Genomic DNA, 23,747 nt, shown 5'->3' on the forward strand with positions numbered 1-23,747 from the left:
GTTCTTTTTTTTTAAATTTTTTTTTTTACATTTATTTATTTTTGAGAGACAGAGAGAGACAGAGCACAAGCGGGGATGGGGCAGAGAGAGAAGGAGACACAGAATCCAAAGCAGGCTCCGGGCTCCGAGCTGTCAGCACAGAGCCCAACCCGGGGCTTGACCTCACGGACCGCGAGATCGTGACCTGAGCCGAAGTCAGATGCTCGACCGACTGAGCCACCCAGGTGCCCCAAGAACAAATAATTCTTACAACCCTCCTTCCCCTTCTTTGTAAGTAATTCCAGTTTTCCACCTTTGAGCAGATTCATACTTTTAGAATCCGGTCCATCTGGATTCTAAATCGGTTTCTACCTGGTTACTGTATAAAATTTAGTGCAGTAGCTGAAGCAAGATCACGAGGCCCTTGCCACTCTCCGCTGGACACGTGTGGTCTCGGCTCCAGTGGGGACCACCAGAGCTGGAATAAGAAAACGCCACTGGGACCATCCCGGTAGACTCCTCACTGCTGGCCAGACACCTGACCGACAGTGTTTATGCAGAGCCTCGACTGTGTGTCCTGAGCAAGATGACCAGCGTCTCCGTTCTGACCATACTCCCAGGCTAGCAAAAGACGGACACGTGGACAGAGCTGAGGCCATGGGTCGAGACAGCCCCAGCCCAGTCCCTGTTCAACAATGCCGCTGCTTCTTAAAGGACCTGCGGGGGAGGCGGGAAGGAGGAACCTGGACAGAAAACACCGAGGGGCCCCTGGCACGGGCTGTGCGCTCATTACCAGGCTGGGGCATCAGAACCCCAAATCAAAGGTGGTTAAAGGTCCACCTCAGTTGTCTCCTTTCCTGAATTTTTAAAAAAAATTTTTTTTAACGTTTATTTATTTTTGAGACAGAGAGAGACAGAGCATGAATGGGGGAGGGTCAGAGAGAGAGGGAGACACAGAATCTGAAACAGGCTCCAGGCTCTGAGCGGTCAGCACAGAGCCCGACGTGGGGCTTGAACTCACGGACCGCGAGATTGCGACCCGAGCCGAAGTCGTATACTTAACCGACTGAGCTACCCAGGCGCCCCTCCTTTCCTGAATTCTTAACTGGAAGTCCTTTCTCTTTTCATCTTTGCATGTTGCTGCCTTAATATATATTATAGCTACTTGTATATTTGTATTTTACCTCCTAAGTTCTTTGTGGGAAAGGGCTCCCCCCACACTTTTTTTTATCTTCCTTAAGGTGACATAAACACGTGCTCAGAAATTCTTTAAAAGGGAGTTTCAGTTTGAAGTTTTAAAACTTAAAGCCTTAAACTGCACGAAACTATACATATTTTTTTACCACGTAGGATTGAGAAAATTAAAATAAAGAACAGAATGTATTTTCTTAAATTGGAAAAGCATAGCACTTCATAAAAGTCAAATACTTCTTGATGAACCTGAATTAAGAGAAGGGTGCTTCTGAAAGTGCCTTGCTACTTCTTCCAGACCACCAGGCCACACACACAGTAGACTGAAAAGCACTATGGCGCCCCCTGCAGGGCTCACACATCGACATAGAATTTCATTTATCCAAAGTTGGCTCAACACTACACCAGAGGGAAAAAAACCAACTTAACATCAAAATCAGATCTTCCCAGGGAAATCACCACTTTTTGTCAGCTTTGGCTTCAAACAGAAAAGACTGCTTACCAAATGTTACAAATCCGCTTAGCGGGCCCCTGCTCATTCTAAGACAGGGCGTTTGGCTTACATTTACTTCTTTGAAATAGTTGTAATTTTAAGAGGCAGACTCAAAAAGAAGTGAATAGGGAAAAAAATGTTCTAAATCATACACATCTTTCTGCAAACACACAGTCTATGGAGCATAAGTGCCAATTTTTATGCTGCAGAAACTCGCACTTACTAAAGCATTACTACGAAGGAAAAGAAAACCAATCAACGCCCATTCAAGGTAGTTAAGTTCTGGTCGATTCCTTTCTTCTCCACTTGATTCATGTGCTCGGAGGAAGCCTACAATGCATCAAGGCAAGGAAGAAAGAAGTTCCTTTGAACAACGTGCAAAGCTTGCATTCAGCTCAGTCTGTCATTGTGTGTGATGTAAATGTCCAGTGCTGATAAGCATCATAGAGAAAAGCAAAGCCAGAGGAAAGGATGGTGAGTGTTCCAAGGGACTGACATTTGAGAGACAGAGGGTCAGGGAAGTCCTCTCAGGGTGATGTCTGTACAGAGATAGAAAGAAACAAGGGATGAAGCCATTTGAACATCCAGAGAGAGAGGGGAGCAAGAGTAAACAAAGCCCACAGGTGAGGACAGCCTGGGCAAGCTCAAAGAACAGATGGGGGGCTCTGGTAGGGCTGAGGGCAACAGGAGACACCACTGTGGACAGGTGGCCAAGGTCCACATAGTGCAAAACCCAATGAGCTGCAAGACCTTTGGATCCGGGGCACCCGGGTGGCTCAGTCGGTTAAGCTGTGCTGACAGCTCAGAGCCTGGAGCCTGCTTCGGATTCTGTATCTCCCTCTCTCTCTCTGCCCTTCCCCCACTCGTGTTCTCTGTCTCTCAAAAATGAATAAATGTTAAAAAAAATTTTTTTTAAAGAAAAGACCTTTGGATTCTACTCTAGGCATACTGGGAGCCACTGGGGCCATACTAACACATGACAAGACCAACATGTGCATTTTAATACTAACTTTAAAGGAGTCAAAATTAAAAATTCAGTTTTATGATGGCGGGGGGGGGGTCCCACTAGCCGCATTCAAGTGTTCAACAGCCACAATGTGACTACCAGATTGGAGAAGGCAGACACAGAACATTTCCATTCTAGAGCATTCTATTAAACCGTGCTGTTTAAGAAGGGTTTTTCTGGTTTTGTTTTTGGCTTTTTTTTTTCTTCCTTGCAGAAGAGGTGTTTGAACAGGGGAGTGACAAGACCTGACTTACAGTTTAAAAGGATCACTGGTCACTATATGAAGAACAGACAGGGGGTCAGAAGAGGTGCAGAAGCAGGCACACCAGTTTGAAGATTATGAAGAGCAGTTCGGGCAAAAATACCAGCAGCTACCATTACGAGGATGGTACTGACAGTTGCGGTCTGAAAAAAAATGGGCCAATTCAGGACAAGTTCTGAGAGTAGAGCCAGGAGGAAGTGCGCGGGTCAAGACGTGTGGTGTGGGAGGAAGAACCAAGGCTGGCTTCTCGGTTACCAAGGAGATGAAAAGCAATGAGGGGGCAACGAGAGGGAATCAAACATTCTGTTTTTGAAACGCTAAGTCTGAGGTGCCTCGGCAACCAGGTGTTTAAGTCCAGAGGAGAGGATATTATTTTCAAAGAGTAGCCTCTCATTTGCTAAAAATGCAGGCTGTATTCGTGAAGATAATACCTTGTTAATTAAGTAAGCCTTTGAAGATTATTAGCAAAACTCATGGCCTTGGAAAATATGGGCTGTGTTCTCTAAGACTCCACATGAGAGTTCTGGAAAGTTCAGAGGCCTCTACCTTGCACGTCAATTGTAAAGAACGCAATTTTCTCAATGATGAAAATGACTCCAGGCTGAGGGGTGGAAAGTCAGAAAACTGGAAAAGGAAGATTTACAACATTAAAGGCTCGAAACAGACACAGAGGAATACTTACCTTTGTTTTGTTTTCTTCCGCAAACCCAGGGGTATCTGTGTCGGGCGGGTAGGCCACTGTGACGTAGACGTTATATGGCTTCACCTGCATTTCGGAAACAACACGTGCCCCTTCAGTAAACAAGGTCCAATTCCGCATCGACCCTTAGCCACCTGCACCGGCCACCAGGCAAACGTCGTGAATCCTGCCCTGATTTTCCCAAGGCAGAATGTGGCTCTGGGTGGAGGACCAGCACTGACTGGGTCAGGAAAACTCCTCTCCGTGAAGATCATTTGGAAATAAAGGCACAGGGTTCACCCCAACAACCTCTACTCCCGAAAACAGCTGGCAGAGATTCACCACCTCCTTCTTAGTGTTGCCCACCCCCACTGAGCAGGCAAGGCCCTAGGAGCCGTCCAGGAGGAAGGTGGACAGCTAAAGGGAGGTCTCCTTTCCCGCCTGCCCCCCCACCCCCCGGACACCACTCAGCACTGTGTGCAGGACCATGGGACCGGTCTCTGCGACTGCAAACCTGGCTTCCTTCACAGCCGCTTCTGAAGCTCTTGTTGATTTCATCTACAGAATACGTCAAGATCAGTCAAAACCCTTTTCCTGTGCTCTTCAGAGCCAGGCCTAGAACTACACGGATCCCCTGAGAAGTCTGCCTGGTCGGAAACTTCCTAAGCCACCAGCCCCTGCCCAACATGGAGTCAGGAGTCACTTGTACCCTCCCCCACAGAAGAAACCAACAGCCAGGTCAGACCAGCCAAGCAACTCCAGGAAAGACGACCTCACCCTTATTTACATGCAGAAACCCCTTCCCAGCTTCAAACAGGTTCCGAGGCTTCCCAAGGCTTCCTTGCCTCACTACAAGGCCTCCACGCCTCCACTCAGAAATACACCCCCAGCAATTCCAGAAGATTCTCCTGCGAGCGAGTCGGCCAGGACATACCCTTCCCAAAGATCCTGCACTTCAGTGGCCCTGCTCCACACTCTCATCTGGCCCTGATTCTTAGTGCCTCTAAGGGTGATAGTTCACACCATCCAAATTTCTGTCCCCCGATTTTTATTTGCTCTTGGCTCGCTGCTTAGTCCCAGGACGCTACCTCGGGAAGTTAAAAGCAGACAGACAGCTGGGGGTACGTAGGCCACTGTGCATCTCACGGAGGTTGAAAAGTGCCAATAGCGTGTCCTCAGGCAACAGCCCCTGAGAGCACCCCAGGGTCCCGTCTGTTCACACAGCCCTTATTCTCCCTGGGTCCCTCTGCCGGGCACAGTTCTGAAGCCTGTGGGAGGAGCTGTCGGGGTCGGGAGAAGCATTAGATCCTGGCCAGCCATGCCGAACAGCACAATAGCAAAGGGTGATGTCTTTGTTGGTTCATTGCCACTGCACTCAGGGCGTGAGACAGCCCGTTCACTCGGCCTCCACGGGGCATGCAGCTTCAAGGCCCAGCCGTGCTCAGAAATAGCTCTGGATTCGGGCCAGCCAGTGAGGTTGATGAGCAAGCAATTTCTCTTCCACTTGTTTTTGAGATAGTGACTTCAAAAACCGTCTCCCACGGCCTTGCCCTCTGCGGTGCACAGACCAGACAAAAACACCACCAAAAAAGCCGGTGCGTGGCAACTGGCCCACAGAAGGCCTGAAGCAGACTCGACTCAGACGTTTCTCTAACTCTCCTGTGCCCCCTCCCCCTGAAATGCGTAAGGACCGTGGCGCACAAGCGAATGTAAGACAGTGTGTCAGAGCAGTGTTTCTCAAGTTCAAGGTTATGGCTGAGCTACCAAACGCCTGAAACAGCTTTTCAGAACAGCTTTCTCCTGGCGTAGACACAGATCGTCGGGGTTGGAAGAAGCCAGTCCCGGAAGAAACAGTTTGGGGTGCTGGTAGTCTTGAAGTCACATGACCCTCTCAGTCTGTGGTTGGGTTCCTCCAGCGGCTAATCCCTTCGTTGTTGTATTTACTCATCCAAGGGATACTTACTAAATGAGTCCCGTATTATTCTGTGAATGAAGACGTGGACGTCAACAACTCGAGAGAGCCCCTGCCCTCGTGGCGCGGCCCGTCTCTTGAAACTCTTGGTCAAATAACTGGTAACATCTAAATACGCTATACTCCATCTACACTTTCCTTTAATCAACTAGTCCCACAGCCCCGGCAGAAAACGAAAGGGGGTTGATGTGGCTTCACTTGCTCTTGCTCAGACGATGCCGACTCCTAGAGATCACCCCTGTCTCTAGGAATTTACAAGCCCAGACTTCACTAGCTGACTCCTCTGCTCACCTTGTAGCCGTGTGTTTCTCCTTGTCCCTGCTGACTGACCATCCTCTTTTCTCCTGCTCTGCCCACCTCCATGCTTTTCGTCATGTTCTTCCTTCCCCTGGTCTCCATTTCAATCAGAAAGACAACCGTCTGCTCAAGAACTGACTACCAAAATCATCCCGCCTACAATGTGTGGTTCCTAATTCCATCGAAACGAAGACGGGGCGAGGGGGGCGGGGGTCCTGGAGGGAGGAGCAGAGCTGTGTCTGAGAAGCTCCAGAATTTCACCTAGGCGTACTTTTCAAGGCTGTGGGGCAAGATGGCCTTAGGGGGAGGGGAGCATGACCGGAAGGAGGGAAGCACAAAGGCTCTTTTTCTTTGACTTGGTCTCTGCTACCACATCTTCGGCCATAACGCAGCAGAAGTTGGCTTTCCAAAAAGATTAACTTTTAGAATCTTTAAATCATATATTTGTACCTAAAAAAACGGAGTTAAAAAAAAAAAAGGAACACCAAAAGGTGCAACAAATGTTTTATTATGCTCAAAGCATGGCTAGGGTCCTACTTTAGTTTGGCGGGCAAAGGGTGGGGTGGACAGGAAGACTTAAGAGTTAGTTAAACCGGGGCACCTGGGTGGCTCAGTCGGTTGAGCGTTCGACTTCAGCTCAGGTCATGATCTCACAGCTCGTGAGTTCGAGCCCCGCATCGGGCTCTGTGCTGGCAGCTCAGAGCCTGGAGCCTGTGTCAGATTCTGTGTCTCCCTCTCTGTCTGACCCTCCCCTGTTCATGCTCTGACTCTCTGTCTCAAAAATAAATAAATGTTAAAAAAAAAATTAAAAAAAAAAAATTAATCCGAAAAAGATCATCACAAAGTACTTCGAGTCTGAGCAATTCTATGAGGTCTGTTTCATTCACAGAAAACACAACCACGATGGCAAAACAGACTGAAGTATCCAGGTTTCCAAAACACAACACTGTAAGTTTGCAGGGAAACAACTGTTCTGACATAGGTCTACTATGAACAAACTGGATTTTGATTATTGAATTTATTCCCCTCAAAGCCTACTTTTCACGGCACGTGTTTATCTTATTCCGTGTTTCCGTGGGGACATTTTTCATGGAGTCTGAATATGGACAGGAGTCAAGCGGACTTTCAAGTCCAGGCAAACTTCCTGCAGCGTGTGAATCACATTTGTCACAAAGAGGCTTTGGGGACTCTGTCTGTATTAGCAACTCACTTTCCTTTTCCTCTTCTTTAGTAACATGTCTGTCCTACCATGTACAAGGCTTAGGGACAAAAAGCCCTAATAAGCAGATTTTTCATTTCCAAAACAGCTCTTCACTTACCAGATGTCTAAGGCCGGATCAATCAGGTAACTTCTGACCTGAATCATAGACACATCATCTGCCCAGGGAACCAGAAAGCCAAGACGTTGTTACTGCTTTTGTTACAAAGTAACAAAGTGGCTTTAAGCAACTCCATGAACTACCAAAACTCAGCGTTTGTATCAGGTGGCAAAACGACATCTGCCTCACAGATTTCCCAAAACTTTTATAAGCGTGCCTGGGTGGCTCAGTTGGCGAAGCACCTGACTCTTGATTTCAGCTCAGGTCATGATCTCACAGTTGGTGAGACCGAGTCCCGTATTGGGCTCTGTGCCGACAATGCAGAGCCTGCTTGGGATTCTTTCTCTCTGCCCCTTCCCTGCTCATGTGCACGGATGTGCGTGCTCACTCTTGCTCTCTTTCAAAATAAATAAACATTTTAATAAAAACATAAATAAATGGTTATTTGCAAAGGGACTTTCCAAGTAAACATTTCAAAAGAAATGCTGGCATTCTTGTTTGAAATTTCACAGCCTTACGTGTCCTATTGGCTAAACATATTATAAAGAGCTATTATTGATTATGAGTATTTTTTTAATCTTTATTTTTGAGAGAGAAAGAGAGAGAGAAGAGAGAGAGACAGAGAGAGAGAGAGAGAGAGAGAGAGAGAGAGAGAGAGACAGAGCATGAGCAGGGGAGGGGCAGAGAGAGAGGGAGATGGAGAATCTGAAGCAGGCTCCAGGCCCTGAGCTGTCAGCACAGAGCCCAATGTGGGGCTCGAACTCATAAACTGTGAGATCATGACCTGAACCAAAGTTGGAGGCTTAACCGACTGAGCCACCCAGGTGCCCTTATTGATTATGAGTATTAAGCAAGTTGATGAAAATGAAATTTGGGGCTGGTTCCTTTTCGATGAGAATGGCACAGTCTACCGGTCTCTAAGTGGCTCATGAGGATTCTGTCATTGATTGGACAACTCATCTGTACTGTGATGCTGGGCAATGTGGTGCTCTGTCACACACCATCAAGGGCTCTTCCGGGGATTTTATAAATCGGCGGTCAGCCAACTATGGCCTGTGGGACAAATCTGGCCCTCTACCTCTTTTTGCAAATAAAGTTTTATCGGAACACAGCTATCTCTGTTCATTTACTTTTGCACATGGTTGTTTTCCTGCTCTCACAGTAGACTTGAGTAGTCGCGACAGACACCATCCAGCCCTTGAAGGCTAAAATGCCTACAATCTGGCCCTTTACAGAAAAAAGTTGCCAACCCCTAGCCTAAATTATTAAACAGGATCCCCAGGTCACACACACTCCTACCATGAGAAGGTTGGCCAAAATGAATTTTCTTCTGGGCTTTTAACATCACGATGTAGTGTTACATTTCAGTGCAAGTTACAATAGAAAGAATTTTACCTTGCCTTTTCAGTGTATGATTTGGGATAGATATGTGTGGTACTTTCTAAGCGTCCCCATTGGACAACAATGAGGCAGTCGGCTTCCCACAGCTGAGGTTGTGTGAAGGTTGTCACATCATGACAAGCATTTATTTCGACGCTAATGCTAACCACACCCTCCTTCACAACACGTTCTCTTAACTTTGAAGATAAAAAGCATTCGCTTTCATCAAGATTTCTTTAAGATACTAAAGTATAAGTCTCAGGAGAGCCAAACGTTATTTTTAATCCAACCCTCTCGTTTTACAGAAAAGGAAACAGACCCAGTTAAATGATTTGTCTCACAGCTGAGAGCTAGACAGGAGCGGATTCAAGCTTTTCCCTCAAACACGTGCTAATTTCCTCACTCGGTCTTCAAGCAGAGATCTTTTCGTTAAAGAAACACCTCTAGAGAATCACAGGCTCACATGGTATTAGACTGAAAAATACAGAGTAAATATAAAGTAGTATTTTGCGTATTAAATTAAGCGAGCGAAACACCTCCCAGCCCTTTTGCTTCTATCCCCAGTAGAGTCTTTATGCGATGAAAAATGTTACCTGCAGAATTCAAGGGCTGAGCCGACGCCCTTTCGCTAACGTCACGTCTACAAATGTCTAACGTGATACGACAACGCATGTCAAGCAGCTGCAAACCAAAGGGGAACATCCACTGCCGAGCTGGAAGATAAAAACTGTGAAACTGAATACAGTGTTTACCTCCATCTGCAAAGCTTCAGCCAGTCCCCTGATGGCAAACTTGGACGAAGAGTAGGCCGTAAAACCGAATAATCCCAGCTGTCCTGCCTGGGACGAGACAAAGACTATCCGGCCGACACGACGCTCCTTCATGGTGGTGATCACTGCTCGGCTGGGGTACACGCTGCCCAGGTAGTTGACGCTCATTAGTCTCTGCCGGGAACAAAGGGCCACGTGAGGAGTGAGCAAGGTCAGAGCCTCAGGGCTGCGCTCCACGGCAGTTGTCTGCTCTCCGGATCTGAGGGCCAGTGGAGCCCAAGTGACCGGGGGCCCGAGGGATGTGTCGAGGGAATGAACGATGCAGTGATGCTGTAAATGAGCCCCGGTGCCCATGACCTGCCCTCTCAAGCCTACTTCAGTCTAGTCTCTTATTCTCCTCGTGACGGCAGTGATGTCTTCGCTGAAAACCGGTCAGGATTAGCCTTCTCCTTATCCAAAGTATGCTGTGTACTGCAAGCAATACTTTCTGAAAAACCGTTTTAGGAAAAAGGCCCCCAAGGATCTCTGGCCCTGTCAGTTCTAAGCTACGGAAACGTCACAAAGAGACTAGGACGTGGTTAACGGCAAGGACTGTGGTCACCACCTATTTGATGACGAGCAAGAGAGTCAGGCACTACTTATTTCTGCAGCTGAGCACAGGGCCAGTGCAGGTACTAGCCACGGGGTTGTTGCGAGCACTGAAAGAGGAAACACAAGTCAAGGCACAGCCTCCGACCCACCGTCACGTGCTCGGTCAGCGTTGGCTCCTACCTCATGATGGGTAAGAACTTACGTAGGCGCCGAGAGTGTATCTTCCTTTCATGCTGGCGACTCTCAAAAACCTTACATTTTACCTTGGAAATCTAAAAGTGCTGGCATTAAATTGTTTCTACACTAAGGGGCACCTGGGTGGCTCAGTTGGTTAAGAGGCTGACCCTTGATTTCGGCTCAGGTCATGGTCTCGTTTTATGAGACCGAGCCCCGTGTCAGACTCTGTGATGACAGAGTGGAGCCTGCTTGGGATCCTCTCTCTCCCTCTCTCTCTGCCCCTCCCCTGCTCGTGCATGGGTGCTCTCTCTCTCTCTCTCTCTCAAGATAGATAAAATATTAAGAAATGTTTCTATATTTAAAGTCCTGTAAAAATACTAGATCTATCACCATGTGAAACCAAACACTTCATTGCATCCTATATTTACACTGTGACTGTAACTAATTCAAATATTACACAAAAGTACACGTGCATAGGTGCAAAACCAAGGAACTCCAGAACACTGTAAATGATTGTGTCAGGATGCTGGGATTCCCACTTTTCCCAAAATGTCTTTTAATATCATTATATTGTCTTGATAACAAAAATGCTCTTAAAAAGCACCCCGAAAAGATGGCACACTAAGCCCAAATGTTCACTTCAGCTCCCTTCTAGAGACCTAACTAAAATCTGAATAAAAAGATAAATTTTTGTAAAGGCAAGAACCCACAGAGCACAGACAACAGGAAAGAAAATAACATTTTGGAAGCTGAAAATCAGCATGGCGAGTGATAACAAACTTAGCGGAAAGCTGAATGCTAGAAGCAAGGAGCAGAGAAACTGGGGGCGCCTGGGTGACTCAGTTGGTTAAGCATCTGACTTTGGCTCAGGTCATGATCTCGCAGCTTGTGAGTTCAAGTCCCACGTCGGGCTCTGGGCTGACAGCTCAGAGCCTGGGGCCTGCTTTGGATTCTGTGTCTCCCTCTCTCTCTGCCCCTCCCCCTTTGTGCTCTGTCTCTCTCTTTCTCTCAAAAATTAAAAAAAAAAAAATATATATATATACGCACATACATACATACGTACATATAAGAGCAAATTAAACCAAAAGCATGCAGAAAAAAATATTAAAAATAAAAGAAGGAAATAAATGAAACAAAACAAAAAATAAATGAAATAGAAAATAGAAAATTAACAAAACCTAAAGCTGGTTATTAAGAAGATCAATAAAACTGAAAAATCTCTAGCCATGCTGGTCAAGAAAGATAAAGGACACAAATTATCAATCTCAAGAATGAGGGGGATGACATCACTACAAACTCTAAGTTTATTTATCTATTTTGAGAGGCCAGGGAGGGGCAGACAGAGGGAGAGAGAGAACCCCAAGTAGGCTCTGTACTACCAGCACAGAGCCCAATGTGGGGCTCAAACCCATGAACCACGAGATCATGACCTGAGCTGAAATGAAAAGTCAGGTGCTTATCTATAGATATTAAAAGGACAATAACGGAATATGATGAATAACTCTGTGCCAATCAATTCAATGACTTAGATGAAATGGACCAATTCCTTGAAAGACACAAGCTACCAAAGTCACTCAAAAGAAATAGATAAGAAGATATAGATGTAGCCCTACATTTATTAAAGAAATTGAATTAAAGTTAGAAATCTTCCCACAAAGAAAACCTTAGGCTTCTGTGGTAAATTCTACCAAACATTTAAAGAAGGTTAATATCAATCCTACACAAATTCTTCCAGAAAAGTGAATAGGCAGGAATACTCCCCCACTCATGCTAAGAGGTCAGCAATACTTTTACAAAAAAATCTGAAAAAAAACTACAACTGGGTCTACCCCAGGAATGCAAGCTGGTTTAACATGGGAAATTAATCAGTGTAATTCACCATATTAACAAACTAAAAACAGAATTCTGTGATCCTCCCAATAGATGCAGAAAAAACACCTGCCAAAATTCAACCTCCATTCCTTATAAACACTCTCAGCAAGCTAGGAATAGAAAAGAACTTTCTCAACTTGATAAAAGACATCTACCAAAACAAAGCAACACAGAACTACAGAAAACATCATACTTAATGATTAAAAAACAAAACAAAACAAAAGTTTTCTCCCAAGATCAGGAACACCACAAGTATGTCTGGTCTCACAACTTCTATTCTGTACTGGATGTTCTAGCCGTACAATAAGGGTATCCAGATGGGAACAGAAAAAGTAAAATTGTTGCAGATGACATGGTCTTGAACGAAGAAAATCCAGTGAGCACTAGAATCAATAACTGACTTTAGCAAGACTGCAAGATCAATACATAAATATCAGTTGGATTTCTCTACGTTCGTTCGCAATGAACACTCAGAAACTGACATGAAAAATGCCATTTACACTAGCATCAAAAAACAGGAAATGCTGAAAAACGATGTGTAAGACCCATACATTGAAACCTACAAAACACTGCTGAGACGCAAAAGAAAATGTAAATAAATGGGAGACGTAGACTACGTTCACAGGTTAGAAGACTCGGTTATTGTTATAATGTCAATTATCCCCATGTGGATCTACAGACTCAATGTAACCCCAATCAAAAGCTGACAATAATTATCCTTAAAATCCACAGGTAGATAAAACAAAATATAGTTCCAAGGATCCACAAAGAAAACCATTAAAAAGGAAAATTAAGAGAAGTTCCCCAGGACCACCACCAGTTCCGGTGATTCACGGACAACCCCACGGAACTCTGCCCTGATCATACCCGTGACTAAGATTTGTGACAGTGAAAAGGCACAAAACAAAATCAGCAAGGGCAAAAGGCACCTGGGCCAAAGTCCAGAGGAACCAGGCAAATTTCCCAAAGTCCTCTCCCCGGGGAATCATACAGCACGTGCTGAGACCCCCCCCCCCGCAGCGATGAGTTCTAACAAGTATCCTGTGCAGGCAACTTCTGTGCCTGAGAACCCTGTGGGCCTCAGTAAAGCTAAAACCAACCAAGCAAACAAACAAATCATCAAAACAAAACAAAACAATCAAATAAAAAAAAAATGAAAGCGAATTGATTTTAAATAGAAATGAACTCTTATCTTCAGAAAATGCATCAAGCCTGGCAGTGGGCGTTCCAACAGGACTTACCCACGATGAGCATACATCCAGATGTGACCACCACACGGCAAAGGACGGAGAAGGGGGACAGCTGAGGGGCAGATACCGGCCTGGGAGGGGGACGCTCCCCAGAGTACGTTGGCCTGCTGCCGGCATTCGGGGCAGCCGGGAAGAGGGCCCTTCTAGAGCGGGCCATGAACACGGGGTGGGGGGGGGGTAGGCCTGGTCACCGATAGAGGCAACAGGCTTTGGGTTAACAGTCCTCTCTTTTTAAAAGTCTGGTTCTCGGGGCGCCTGGGTGGCTCAGTCGGTTAAGCATCCGACTTCGGCTCAGGTCATGATCTCGCGGTCCATGAGTTCGAGCCCCGCGTCGGGCTCTGTGCTAACAGCTCGGAGCCTGGAGCCTGCTTCGGATTCTGTGTCTCCCTCTCTTTCTGTCCCTCCCCTGCTCATGCTCTGTCTCCCTCTGTCTCAAAAATACATAAAACGTTAAAAGTAAATAAATTAAAATAAATAAAAGTCTGGTTCTCACTGGGCTGAGACCGCTTCCGACACCCGCTATCAGCTGCCCACGCCTCCCCCCCCAACCGCATGCTGATCTCCGTCCCCCACCCCTCACTCCGAGGTTCCCCATCACCGCCCCCTGCCTCAACTACCTTCCCCCCTGATGCAGCAGGCAGAAAGCACCTCTAACAACCGAAACGCAGATCACACCACCACCCAGCTGACCTTAAGCCCCTTCAAAAGGTTTTGGACTAAAATCCAAACTCCCCGTGGTGGCCGTTAGGCCCCAGCAGTTCTGGCCCCTGCTCCACTCCACATGGCTCCAAGAGCTGACTCCCCACCCCTCTGCCCTGTAAAGGGCTCCTGGTCAGTTCCTTGAGTTCGCCCTCCGTGCTCAGTCAGGGTGGGTCTGTGGATTCCCCCTCCATTAGCCTCTCTCTCTCTCCATCTCTCTCTCTCTCTCTCACACACACACACACACACACACGCACACACACTCTCATACATTCACTCACGCTCACACACACCTGACCCCTTTCTTGCTGGCCCCCTCAGCACGTCACACCGAGACGAATACGACCACTAGTTTCCCCAACTGATTGTTTATCCAGCTGTTGAAATCATCTTCAAAATCCCCCTTTGATTACTTATGGTAAAGGCGTGCAGGTCAAGACAACTACCTTATTTAGGCCGAGTGGATAAAGGAGCCTTAACACACTCCAGCCCCAGATCAGGTGCCCTCTGCTTACAGCTACGTCTGGACTCTCCTCTGACTGGACTTTGTATCACACAGGCCACACGCCTTCCCACAGGCCACCAGAAGCAAGGCATCTCAACTACTAGGCCCGCAGTCTCCTTCTCCACAAAAGGGGGATGGCATTTACCTTCGCGGGGTAAAGCGTTCAAAATCCACTACAGCAGTAAAGGCTAATGGAACGTGAAGAAAAAGACAGTTGATAGGACGTCAACTAAAAACCTGTTTTAAAATTTTTTTTAATGTTTATTTATTTTTGAGGGGGAGGGGAGGGACAGAGAGAGAGAGGGAGACACAGAATCCGAAGCAGGCTCCGGGCTCTGAGCTGTCAGCACAAAGTCGGACTCAGGGTTCGAACCCACAAACCGGGAGATCACAAGCTCAGCCAAAGTCAGACAATTAACTGACTCAGCCACCCAGGCACCCCTAAAAGACTGTCTTGTACTTAAGAAAGATTTCAAAACTGATGTTCATTTATTTAGAGCTGACATAGATTACTAAGAGAAGTTCCCTGGAAAACTTGTTTAAAAGTATAAACAGAAACATGATGCATGGTCTTTTCGTCTTGATTTCAGAACTCAAAAGGGTCTGCTCATGAGCTTTTTCGGCTTACCAAACCCTGACGCTTGAGATGAAAACCCAGCAGCCCTTGGCTTGCAGAGACCTCTCTTAAAGGGAGTAGCTCGGTGAGTCATCACAGTGATGTGTGTCCGCTTGGAGGGGTCACCCCCGTGTTACAGCTCGGGAAGCCACGGTCCAGAGACCCGTCTGAACTCTTAACGCTGGATGGTCACAGCGCTGGAACCAAAACCTTGTCGAACCCTCCCCTCGCCTTCTAAAACTTCTATTAATCCTGAATGCATTTTATCTATGCCGTCGGTAAAGCCTTCGCCTGTGGCCCCGTTCTACTTCTAGCATATGGCCTACTCAACCAGCGAAAAACACAAATGTCTACTTACTTCAAAAGTGCTAACTTCAAGGTCTTCAAATTTTCCCGAAAGCGACATTCCTGCACAGTTCACAAGCATGTCTACCGGGCCCAGTTTTTCCTGTGCCTGGAAAAATTTATGAGAGCAGGCAATAAGAAAGAGAAGAATCACGTCGTAGCAGATCAATGCCAATAAATAAAATCTATAAAACCATTAAACCTACAGAGATGATTTAACAGCTCCACACTGCACACTAAAACAGTAAGAACCAATCGAAAGGCAAGTGAATTCTTTCTGGTTAACCCGGCCCCTTACTTGTTTTATGACATTCTCTACTTGGCTGTAGTCTTGAGATACGTCAACTGATATACAAAGCACCACCTGTTAGAAAGAGGACACAAAAATGATCAAAGCCATGCAGGTGTCTAAAACTATTTTTTAAAGAATTTTTTTAAAGTAAAGGCAATTGTTTCCAATAATTAGGGAGTCTAGTTTTCTATGCACAGATTGTAGTGTCAGAAATCCGCTGATGGTGCAACAGGAGAGCTTAATTTTCTTGGCCATTTTCACAAAAAACTCTAGCACAAACTCAAAAACATGTATTAAGAAATGTTGGCCAAAGTACAGATATTTAGGCATAAAATAAGTAAGTTCTGGGAATCTCACGTACGGTGTGGTGACTCCTGTTCCGAACACCGCATTGTCTGCTTGAAACCGGCTAAGAGAGTGGATCTTCCATGTTCTCAACTCACATAGTCACACACACACAATAACTATGTGAGGTGATGGATGTGTCAGCCAGCTTGAGGCAGTAAACATTTCACAGCGTAAATGTGTATCAAATCATCACGTGATACACCTTAAATACATTCAGTTTTTGTCAATTATACCTCAGTAAAGCCGGAAACAGAAAGGAAACGAAATGTAAAAAGCTCCTCTTGGAATGCCACTGATCTATAGTGACAGAAAGCAGGTCTGAGATCACCTGCAGCCAGATGTGGAGAGAGGCCCGGACAGCAAAGAGGCAAAGGGAACCCTAGAGATATGGACACGTTCTGTGTCCATTTCAGTGGTGGTTTCACATGCATATATATCTGTCAAAAGCCATCAAACTGTACTCTTTTTTGTTTATTTTTAGTTTTTTGTTTTTTTGAGTAGGCTTCACATGCAGCGTGGAGCCTAGTGCAGGGCTTAAAACTCACGCCCCTGAGATCAAGCCCTGAGCTGAGAGCCGACTAAGCCACCCAAGCACGCCCTGTACCCCTTCGGTGGGTGTGGTTTACGGTACATCAATTACATCTCAGGTTGTTGAAAAGAAAACATAATTCACATGAAAAATAAACTGTACATAAATCGTATCTCAAGTTAACACCTTAGGTTGTTAAAAATAAAAACAATAAATCTAATAAATAAGCTTACACAAAGACTCCTGTTGGAGCCATACCAGAGCTGTGACTGCCCTCCTGGGGTTCCTCATCGGCGGGCAGAATACAGAGATACGCACACCATACCTACTCACCAAGGCCTGGGACCTCAGTTCGGGTCCCTCCTCAGAGGCTGAGCCAGGTGACTTTATCCTTCAAGGCCAAGGGTCGCTCTGGGCCTGTGGGAGCTTGTGACCCGTCACTCACAGATTCTCTAGACAAGGGGTCACCAAGGGAAACCCACCCAGAGCTCACCCAGAACAAACCTGGCCATGCCCAGAGGTTCACAGCCCAGAGAGACGGCAGGAAGAGGCCAGCCCGTGCTTACCACGGAAAACAATTAGTCTTTGGAAAGGAAGGAGGGAAGGAAAGGAAGAAGGAAAGGGGGGGAAAAAGCACATATTTCAGTGCTTACTTACTTTGATAGAAATTTGTAAAACAGCAGTTAAGAATACTAATGGGTACCGACAATGAGCTATTGTTTTAGTTTCCTTTTTTGGATAATGTTTTCAAAGCCAGGGCTTAGCCTCTGACATAGGAATGTTCTACGTTCCAAGGGGGGTCACCGAGAGAAGCAGAAAGGCATTTCTTGACTTCTCGGTATTTCCATGAGTTCTTCTCTGTTGACACTGGCCACCACGCCAAGGGGCAGACAGAACGAGGGCACAGACGCGTCACCACGTGCACCCACATGTAGCTGCGGGCCCAAGGCGGGCGGCCCCTTCGTTCACTGGCTGAGCAGAACCTGGGGAGCCTGCAGTGGCCTCACCTTCAAGCAAAGGGATCAGAAGCTGGTGACGCCAAAGATCCCTTCTAGCTCTAGGAAGACACAACGTGAAGAATAAAGCCACGACATGAAAGGACACCACCTTAGAATCTGCTGCACCAGGAGGCAAGTCTTATTTGATGCAGGAAGGAACCCTATCCAGATGATCTAAATTCCTAAGAAAAGGAAACACAAATGTAACCGAGAATACTCCAGAAGAGTTGCCCTTGGGTTTTATATCCCTATAATCACGGGATTTTTTACACAAGTCTTTTTATACAGTATTAGATCATTTACTATAAATAGAAGCTACGCCACAGGCCAGCAAAATTTCAGGGAAAAAAAGGGTCAACAAATCACCAGGAAAAGAGCATCCACTCCACGGGCACTGCTTATGCTAAGCCATACAACAAACCCACTCTGTGCCAGCAGGAGGACGGAGCTCCCTCGTGCCACCCTGGCCCTGATGATATTCCCTTCCCTGATGTAGATGTCAGGAACCTGTCACATGCCCTAAAGCCTTCTGACAGACGAAGTGGGGGCAGGAGCCACAGAGAAAAAGTCCGGGGCACAGAGACGGTGCTGACCGCGGGCCTGGCCTTCAGCCGGGAGCATTCAAGCTCCTTGGTTTTAGAGGATATTTCTTCCTCTATCAGAATTTACACGAATACGAAAACAAAACAAAACAAAAACAGGAAGCTTTGCGAAGCTGCCTGCTTTCCATGTTCACAGGCACGATCGGAGGCCACAGGAGTAGAGAAAATCTCACATATGTGCGCAAGAAGGCGTGCATGACAATTTCCACCTGCAGCACAGAGTACCAGAGCCAAAGACACGCAACCCTGCACAGGGAACTAAACACACCGTGGGGCGCCCGAGACCGCGCCACGGCTGTGAAAACAATGAGGCTGATTTATTTTTATTGACACGGAAAGGTCTCTAACATATTTTGGAGGGGGAAAAAGAGGCGCTCAAAACTACAGTGAAATACCATCTAATACCCATCTGAAAGGCAAAAATTAGAGAGCGTGCCAGGACCAAGCGCTGGCAAGGATGCGAACAACGAGAACCACCGGGCACTGCTGGTGGGCGAAGCTGCTGAAATGCACACGCACGCCGTTAGTCCACGATGCCATTTCCCGGCATGGTCCACTCTTGGGCAAGCACACAGAGACATGGAGAAAAACTTTAGTAATGGCAAGAAATAAAACTAACCAAAAAACTGGAAATGAAATAGCTACCACCAGCAGAACTGATGAACAAAAGGCAGTGTACATATTTTTAGGAAAATGCTGCAGAGTGGTAAAAAAAAAAATGAGTGGACTACTGCTTTATGTGGCCACATGGAGGAAATTTGAAAAAACAGTATCTAGTGAAGAAATCAAGTTGCACAAAAATGCATACAGAATGATGTCCTCCAAATCTAACAGAGACAGAAAGTAGACCAGTGATTGCCCAGGGCAGGGGTGGGGAGAGCGGGCTGGGAGAAGTGGGGAGTGACTAGGTGCGGACTTCACGGGATGATGAGAAAGTTCTAAAATTGACTCTCATGACGTTTGTGCAACTCTGTGGATACGCTAAACACCACTGAATTGTACACTTTAAATCGGTGAATTGAATGGCAAGTGAATTGTGCTTTAATAAGGCTGACAAAAAAATAAGAGTGATGCCATAAAATTCAAAACGAAGAGAAGTAAACAGTATACTATTTAGGGTCACGTGCACATACAGTCAAATTAGGAAGAAAAGCAAAGGACTCATCAACACAAAAGTCAGGTTGGAGGCTGCCTCTAGGAATGAGACCAGAGGATTCAGCTGATATGGGCTCACCAAAGGGGGGTTCAGGGGCCCCGATAAATCTCATTACTCAAGCTGGGTGGTGAGTGCAATATAACTTGTTGTCATGTTTTATACCGAAAGATACACACACACACCACTTTTATTTATCCAAAAATTCCATAGCCAAAAAAATTTCAATGCTCCTTTCCTCTTAAGTGTTTGTATGAAGTTAACTTAAATAAATAATTGAAATAAAATCATTTTCTAGAAAAACGTTATTTGGTCATTTGTGAGTGTATGTCAAAGTCTATAACGTTTTTTTGTGATACCCTGAAGACAATTCAAACAATCTGGCCTGTTTAAAAAGCAGTCTGACAGGTATTTTAATGAAAAAAAAAAAAAAATCCTACATGCTTTCAATGAACTATTCTCAGTTGAAATAACTCTTTTTTCCCTCTATACAACTGTGTTGATTAGTACAGAAAATGCATCATGAAGACTGATCATACCTGTTTATCGTTAATAGAGTGCTTTTCAATTTCTTTCTTTGCCTGCAGCAGCTTGTCCTAAAAGCAAAAAAGAACAATTAGTTCTGCTGATTGTCTATTTGCCTGCTTGCTTGTTTAAATGGAGTGAAAACGCAATTATTTGTGTTTATTAAATTCTAGAAAACACACGAGACGGCACCTATATTGCATAGCTATGGGCCACAGTCTACGAAAGACAGAAGCTATAAAACTACGACCAAGTGATAGAGAGGGTTTTAATTCACTGCAGAGAAAGATGACAGAAAAATAAATGAACTGCAAAATCCCAATTAACAACTTAATTGCTGATGGGCACCATATCAATTCTAATAAATGTTTTGATCTGACATTATTTAGTCATGATATAAAACGGGAACAACCACATGGCCACTCAATGCTTCCCAAACTTAAGGGAACATGTGATTCCATGTCAAGAGTACTTTCATAAGTGACTGTCCACTATCTCCCTCCCCTACTATAAAAGCAAATATAGATAGGAAAAGTCACTTTTGAGACGGACTGAGAAAATCTAATCCTGGCTACTTTCAAAAATAATCTGAAAAGAAGCAAAGGTCCCCCCCTGTTGAGTAATTCTTCCAAGGTCTCCATTTTGCTTATTTTACTCATTTCCAAGAAGACAGATATATCAGTTTACAGTGTCTTAATGTGCTATAAAAGTTGTCACTTGAATACACCAGGACAGCTTGAGAAGAACAAAACGGCAGAGGAATCCTTTGGAAAGACACATGCGATTCCTAAACATGAACGTGTCTATAATGAAACAGTGCTGTTCTATTAATAAAGATACACACAACTTGCCTTTGTCCAAATTGGAATAAAGAATGACGTTAGAAAATAAAGAATTTCTGGATCCCAGGAGGCTCGTCTGCTCATTCATGCCTCGCAATGTGAGGACCACAGAAAGAGCTTGCGAGCACCTGAAACCCGGGCCCTCCTCTGTCTCCTTCTTATCTGTCTCGTGTCAAATATCAGCATTGCTTGAATCTCAGATAATGCCACTTTACTGAAGTTATGTTTTCACTCCCGCAGAGTGACTTCAACGCCAAAACAAATGCATGGTTAGGGACGTCAGGATACCCACGAAAGGTAGCAATTCTGCCCTTCTTGAGTTTAAGAAGAAATTACGAACATCGGAGCCTACTTCTGTGCCGTTGTTTAAACAGTTCCCCCAGAGGCCCTCCCTGGCAGCTGTGCACCCCCACCCGAGCAGTCACCCTGCTGTGTCCTCCTGTGGCCTATGTGAAGCCAACACCCCCAGGCAGCCCATTCCTGCCTTGTTTCTTCTTTCCACAACCACGAGCCAAGCATGATGCCCAGCACAGAATAACGGCGGGGCACCACGCGGTCATGGTCACCTCCCCCCGCTCTCCCTGGAGCAAGAGGACCCCACAACTGTTCGTGTGAATACAGTGTGACTGCTTTGGCTGCGGAAACAACTTTGGCAAGAATAACAGACCCTGGGGGAAAAAAGAAGAGAAGAGAAGAGAAGAGAAGAGAAGAGAAGAGAAGAGAAGAGAAGAGAAGAGAAGAGAAGAGAAGAGAAAAAAGGAAAGGAAAGGAAAGGAAAGGAAAGGAAAGGAAAGGAAAGGAAAGGAAAGGAAAGGAAAAAGAAAAGAAAAAAAGAAAAAAAAGAAAAAAAAGAAAAGAAAAAACTGACTTCGTGTTGACTTGACACAGAAAAAACACACATTTTGCTAAACTGCTGGGGAGGAACAAGAGGCCCCCGAGGAGCCTGGATTTCACTAGAGACGTGCATCATGTCATAAGCAAATTACGCAGAAACACCTGTACGTCCTCCCGGACTCGGGTATCAGCTCCGTGACCGGCTGGGCCGCCACCCTAGGGCAGGTGGGGGCCGAGCCCGGCTCCCCACGGCCAGGGACGTATGCCCCGGACGGTCTGTGGCCTCTCCCATCTCAATGTGCAGCGCCTCTGATGTTGCCTAACAGTTGTTGAAACTAAATAAATTATTTGTGGAACTGACCCAACTTCAACCAAAAAATCTTTTTGCCCTGAATGTGAGAAATAACCAATGGTTCAAAAATCACACCTTGATCCAGGGAGAGGAGCGATTCCTAGCGCAGGTGTGAACGCTGGGACATCTGCACAGCCCCTGACTAACCTAAAGCTGAAGAAGTAAGTTAGGAACACACACCCAGGAGACTTACCTCATTTCGTGCCACCAGAGTTATAAACGCTCCTTGTTTATAGCACTCGATAGCAATACACTTCCCAATGCCGCTGGAGCCTCCTGTAACCTAGAAGCAAAAATAATAAAATCTTCTTGGCTCTTGAAATTTCCCTTCTGTGGGAGGTTCGTTTACACTGGGGCACACTTGGGTGGCTCAGCTGGTTAAGCGTCTGACTCTTGCTATTGGCTCAGGTCATGATCTCACAGTTGGTGAGTTCAAGCCCCACATGGGGCTCTGTGCTGACGTGAAGATCCTGCTTGGGATTCTCTCTCTCATTCTATGTCCCTTCCCCACTTGCGCACTCTCTCTCTCTCTCTCTCAAAATAAATAAACATTAAAAAACAAAACAAACAGGGGCGCCTGGGTGGCTCAGTCGGTCGGGCGTCTGACTTTGGCTCAGGTCACGATCTCGCAGTTTATGGGTTCAAGCCCTGCGTCGGGCTCTGACAGCTTGGGGCTGGGAGCCTGCTTTAGATTCCATGTCTCCCTTTCTCTCTGTCCCTCCCCTATTCACACTCTGTCTCTCTCTCTCGCTCTCTCAAAATAAATAAATAAATAAATAAATAAATAAATAAATAAATAAATAAATAAATAAAACATTAAAAAAATTAAAGAACAAACAAAACAACTACGATGGGTTCTAAAACCCAATCTACAAGAACGAGATTTTTAAAATTTTTCCAACGTTTACGTATTTTTGAGAGACAGAGTGCGAGTGAACCAGATTTTCAGCTACTGTAGTTTCTACATCCTGGGGTGAATGAATGAAGTAAGTACAAACATGAAAGATTTTGCTGTCCACGGGTCCTGCTGCTTTGACTGTTTTTGGTACTGAATTATAAATTGCCCACCCATATTTTTCTGAGTTCACTGGAGGGCAAGTGCCCTATACATCGAGCTAATAAATAATACATTAATCTACCTCTGGGTCCAAATCCAAATGAATCTTATTTCCTTACTTACATATCTTCTATATGACAACCTCCACAAGAGACAAAAAGAATAGCCACCAACTTAGCTCTTCCGAGATTTTATGAGACTATTTACTATAAAAGTAATATATGATCACAGGAAATATTGAAAAGTAAAGTTTTTCTTCTTGGGCTAGTCTGCCCCTCACATTCTATAGCTCAGCCCTACTGACTGTTTTGAGTTCCATGCTCCCTCCAACCCCAGGATCTTTGCACATTCTATTTCCCAGCCAGGAATGTTCTTCCCCTCCTTTTCACCTAGCTGGCACCCCACTCACCCATTAAATCTCAGCTCACACATCACTTCATCGGCAAAACCTTCACTCACTGCCCCTTCCCCAACCTCAATCCACTTTTCAGCACTACATTCTTTGTCCTTCACTCAATGGCGCTCACATAATCAAACAGCTATGCGTGTATTTGTGCGATTATTTGATTCACAATCATCTCTCCTATCACAGCCTCCTAAACACCACAAAAATACCAACTCTAGTTCTGCTCCCCACTATATTCCTAGCACTTAGCACAGTGCCCCGCCTATAGGAAGGACTCAATATGTATTTAGCTCAGTAAGACAAATGCAACACTATTGTCCTAGTCATTTTTACTACGCAAATTATACAACATGGTCAAGAGAGTGGGGGGCCCGGGGTTGTCTGGTGAAGGAAGTGGAGAAGTATC

General features: G+C 45.6%; 1 protein-coding gene across 1 annotated transcript in view; it reads right to left on the bottom strand.

Annotated features, from left to right (window-relative positions):
* KDSR (3-ketodihydrosphingosine reductase) overlaps window positions 1-23,747 on the bottom strand; it is a 39,375-nt gene that overhangs the window by 11,998 nt on the left and 3,630 nt on the right. The window contains exons 2-7 of the mRNA XM_086683171.1: window positions 22,072-22,161; window positions 19,865-19,921; window positions 15,702-15,767; window positions 15,417-15,512; window positions 9,331-9,522; window positions 3,614-3,697 (exon numbers count right to left, since the gene is read on the bottom strand). Of these exons, the coding sequence (XP_086539297.1) occupies window positions 3,614-3,697; window positions 9,331-9,522; window positions 15,417-15,512; window positions 15,702-15,767; window positions 19,865-19,921; window positions 22,072-22,161 (585 nt within the window). The remainder of the gene's footprint in view (window positions 1-3,613; window positions 3,698-9,330; window positions 9,523-15,416; window positions 15,513-15,701; window positions 15,768-19,864; window positions 19,922-22,071; window positions 22,162-23,747) is intronic.

This window comes from Puma concolor, chromosome D3 (assembly GCF_028749965.1).
Source record: "Puma concolor isolate L17-30 chromosome D3, mPumCon1.1.hap2, whole genome shotgun sequence".
In the NCBI taxonomy this organism is placed as follows: domain Eukaryota; kingdom Metazoa; phylum Chordata; class Mammalia; order Carnivora; family Felidae; genus Puma; species Puma concolor.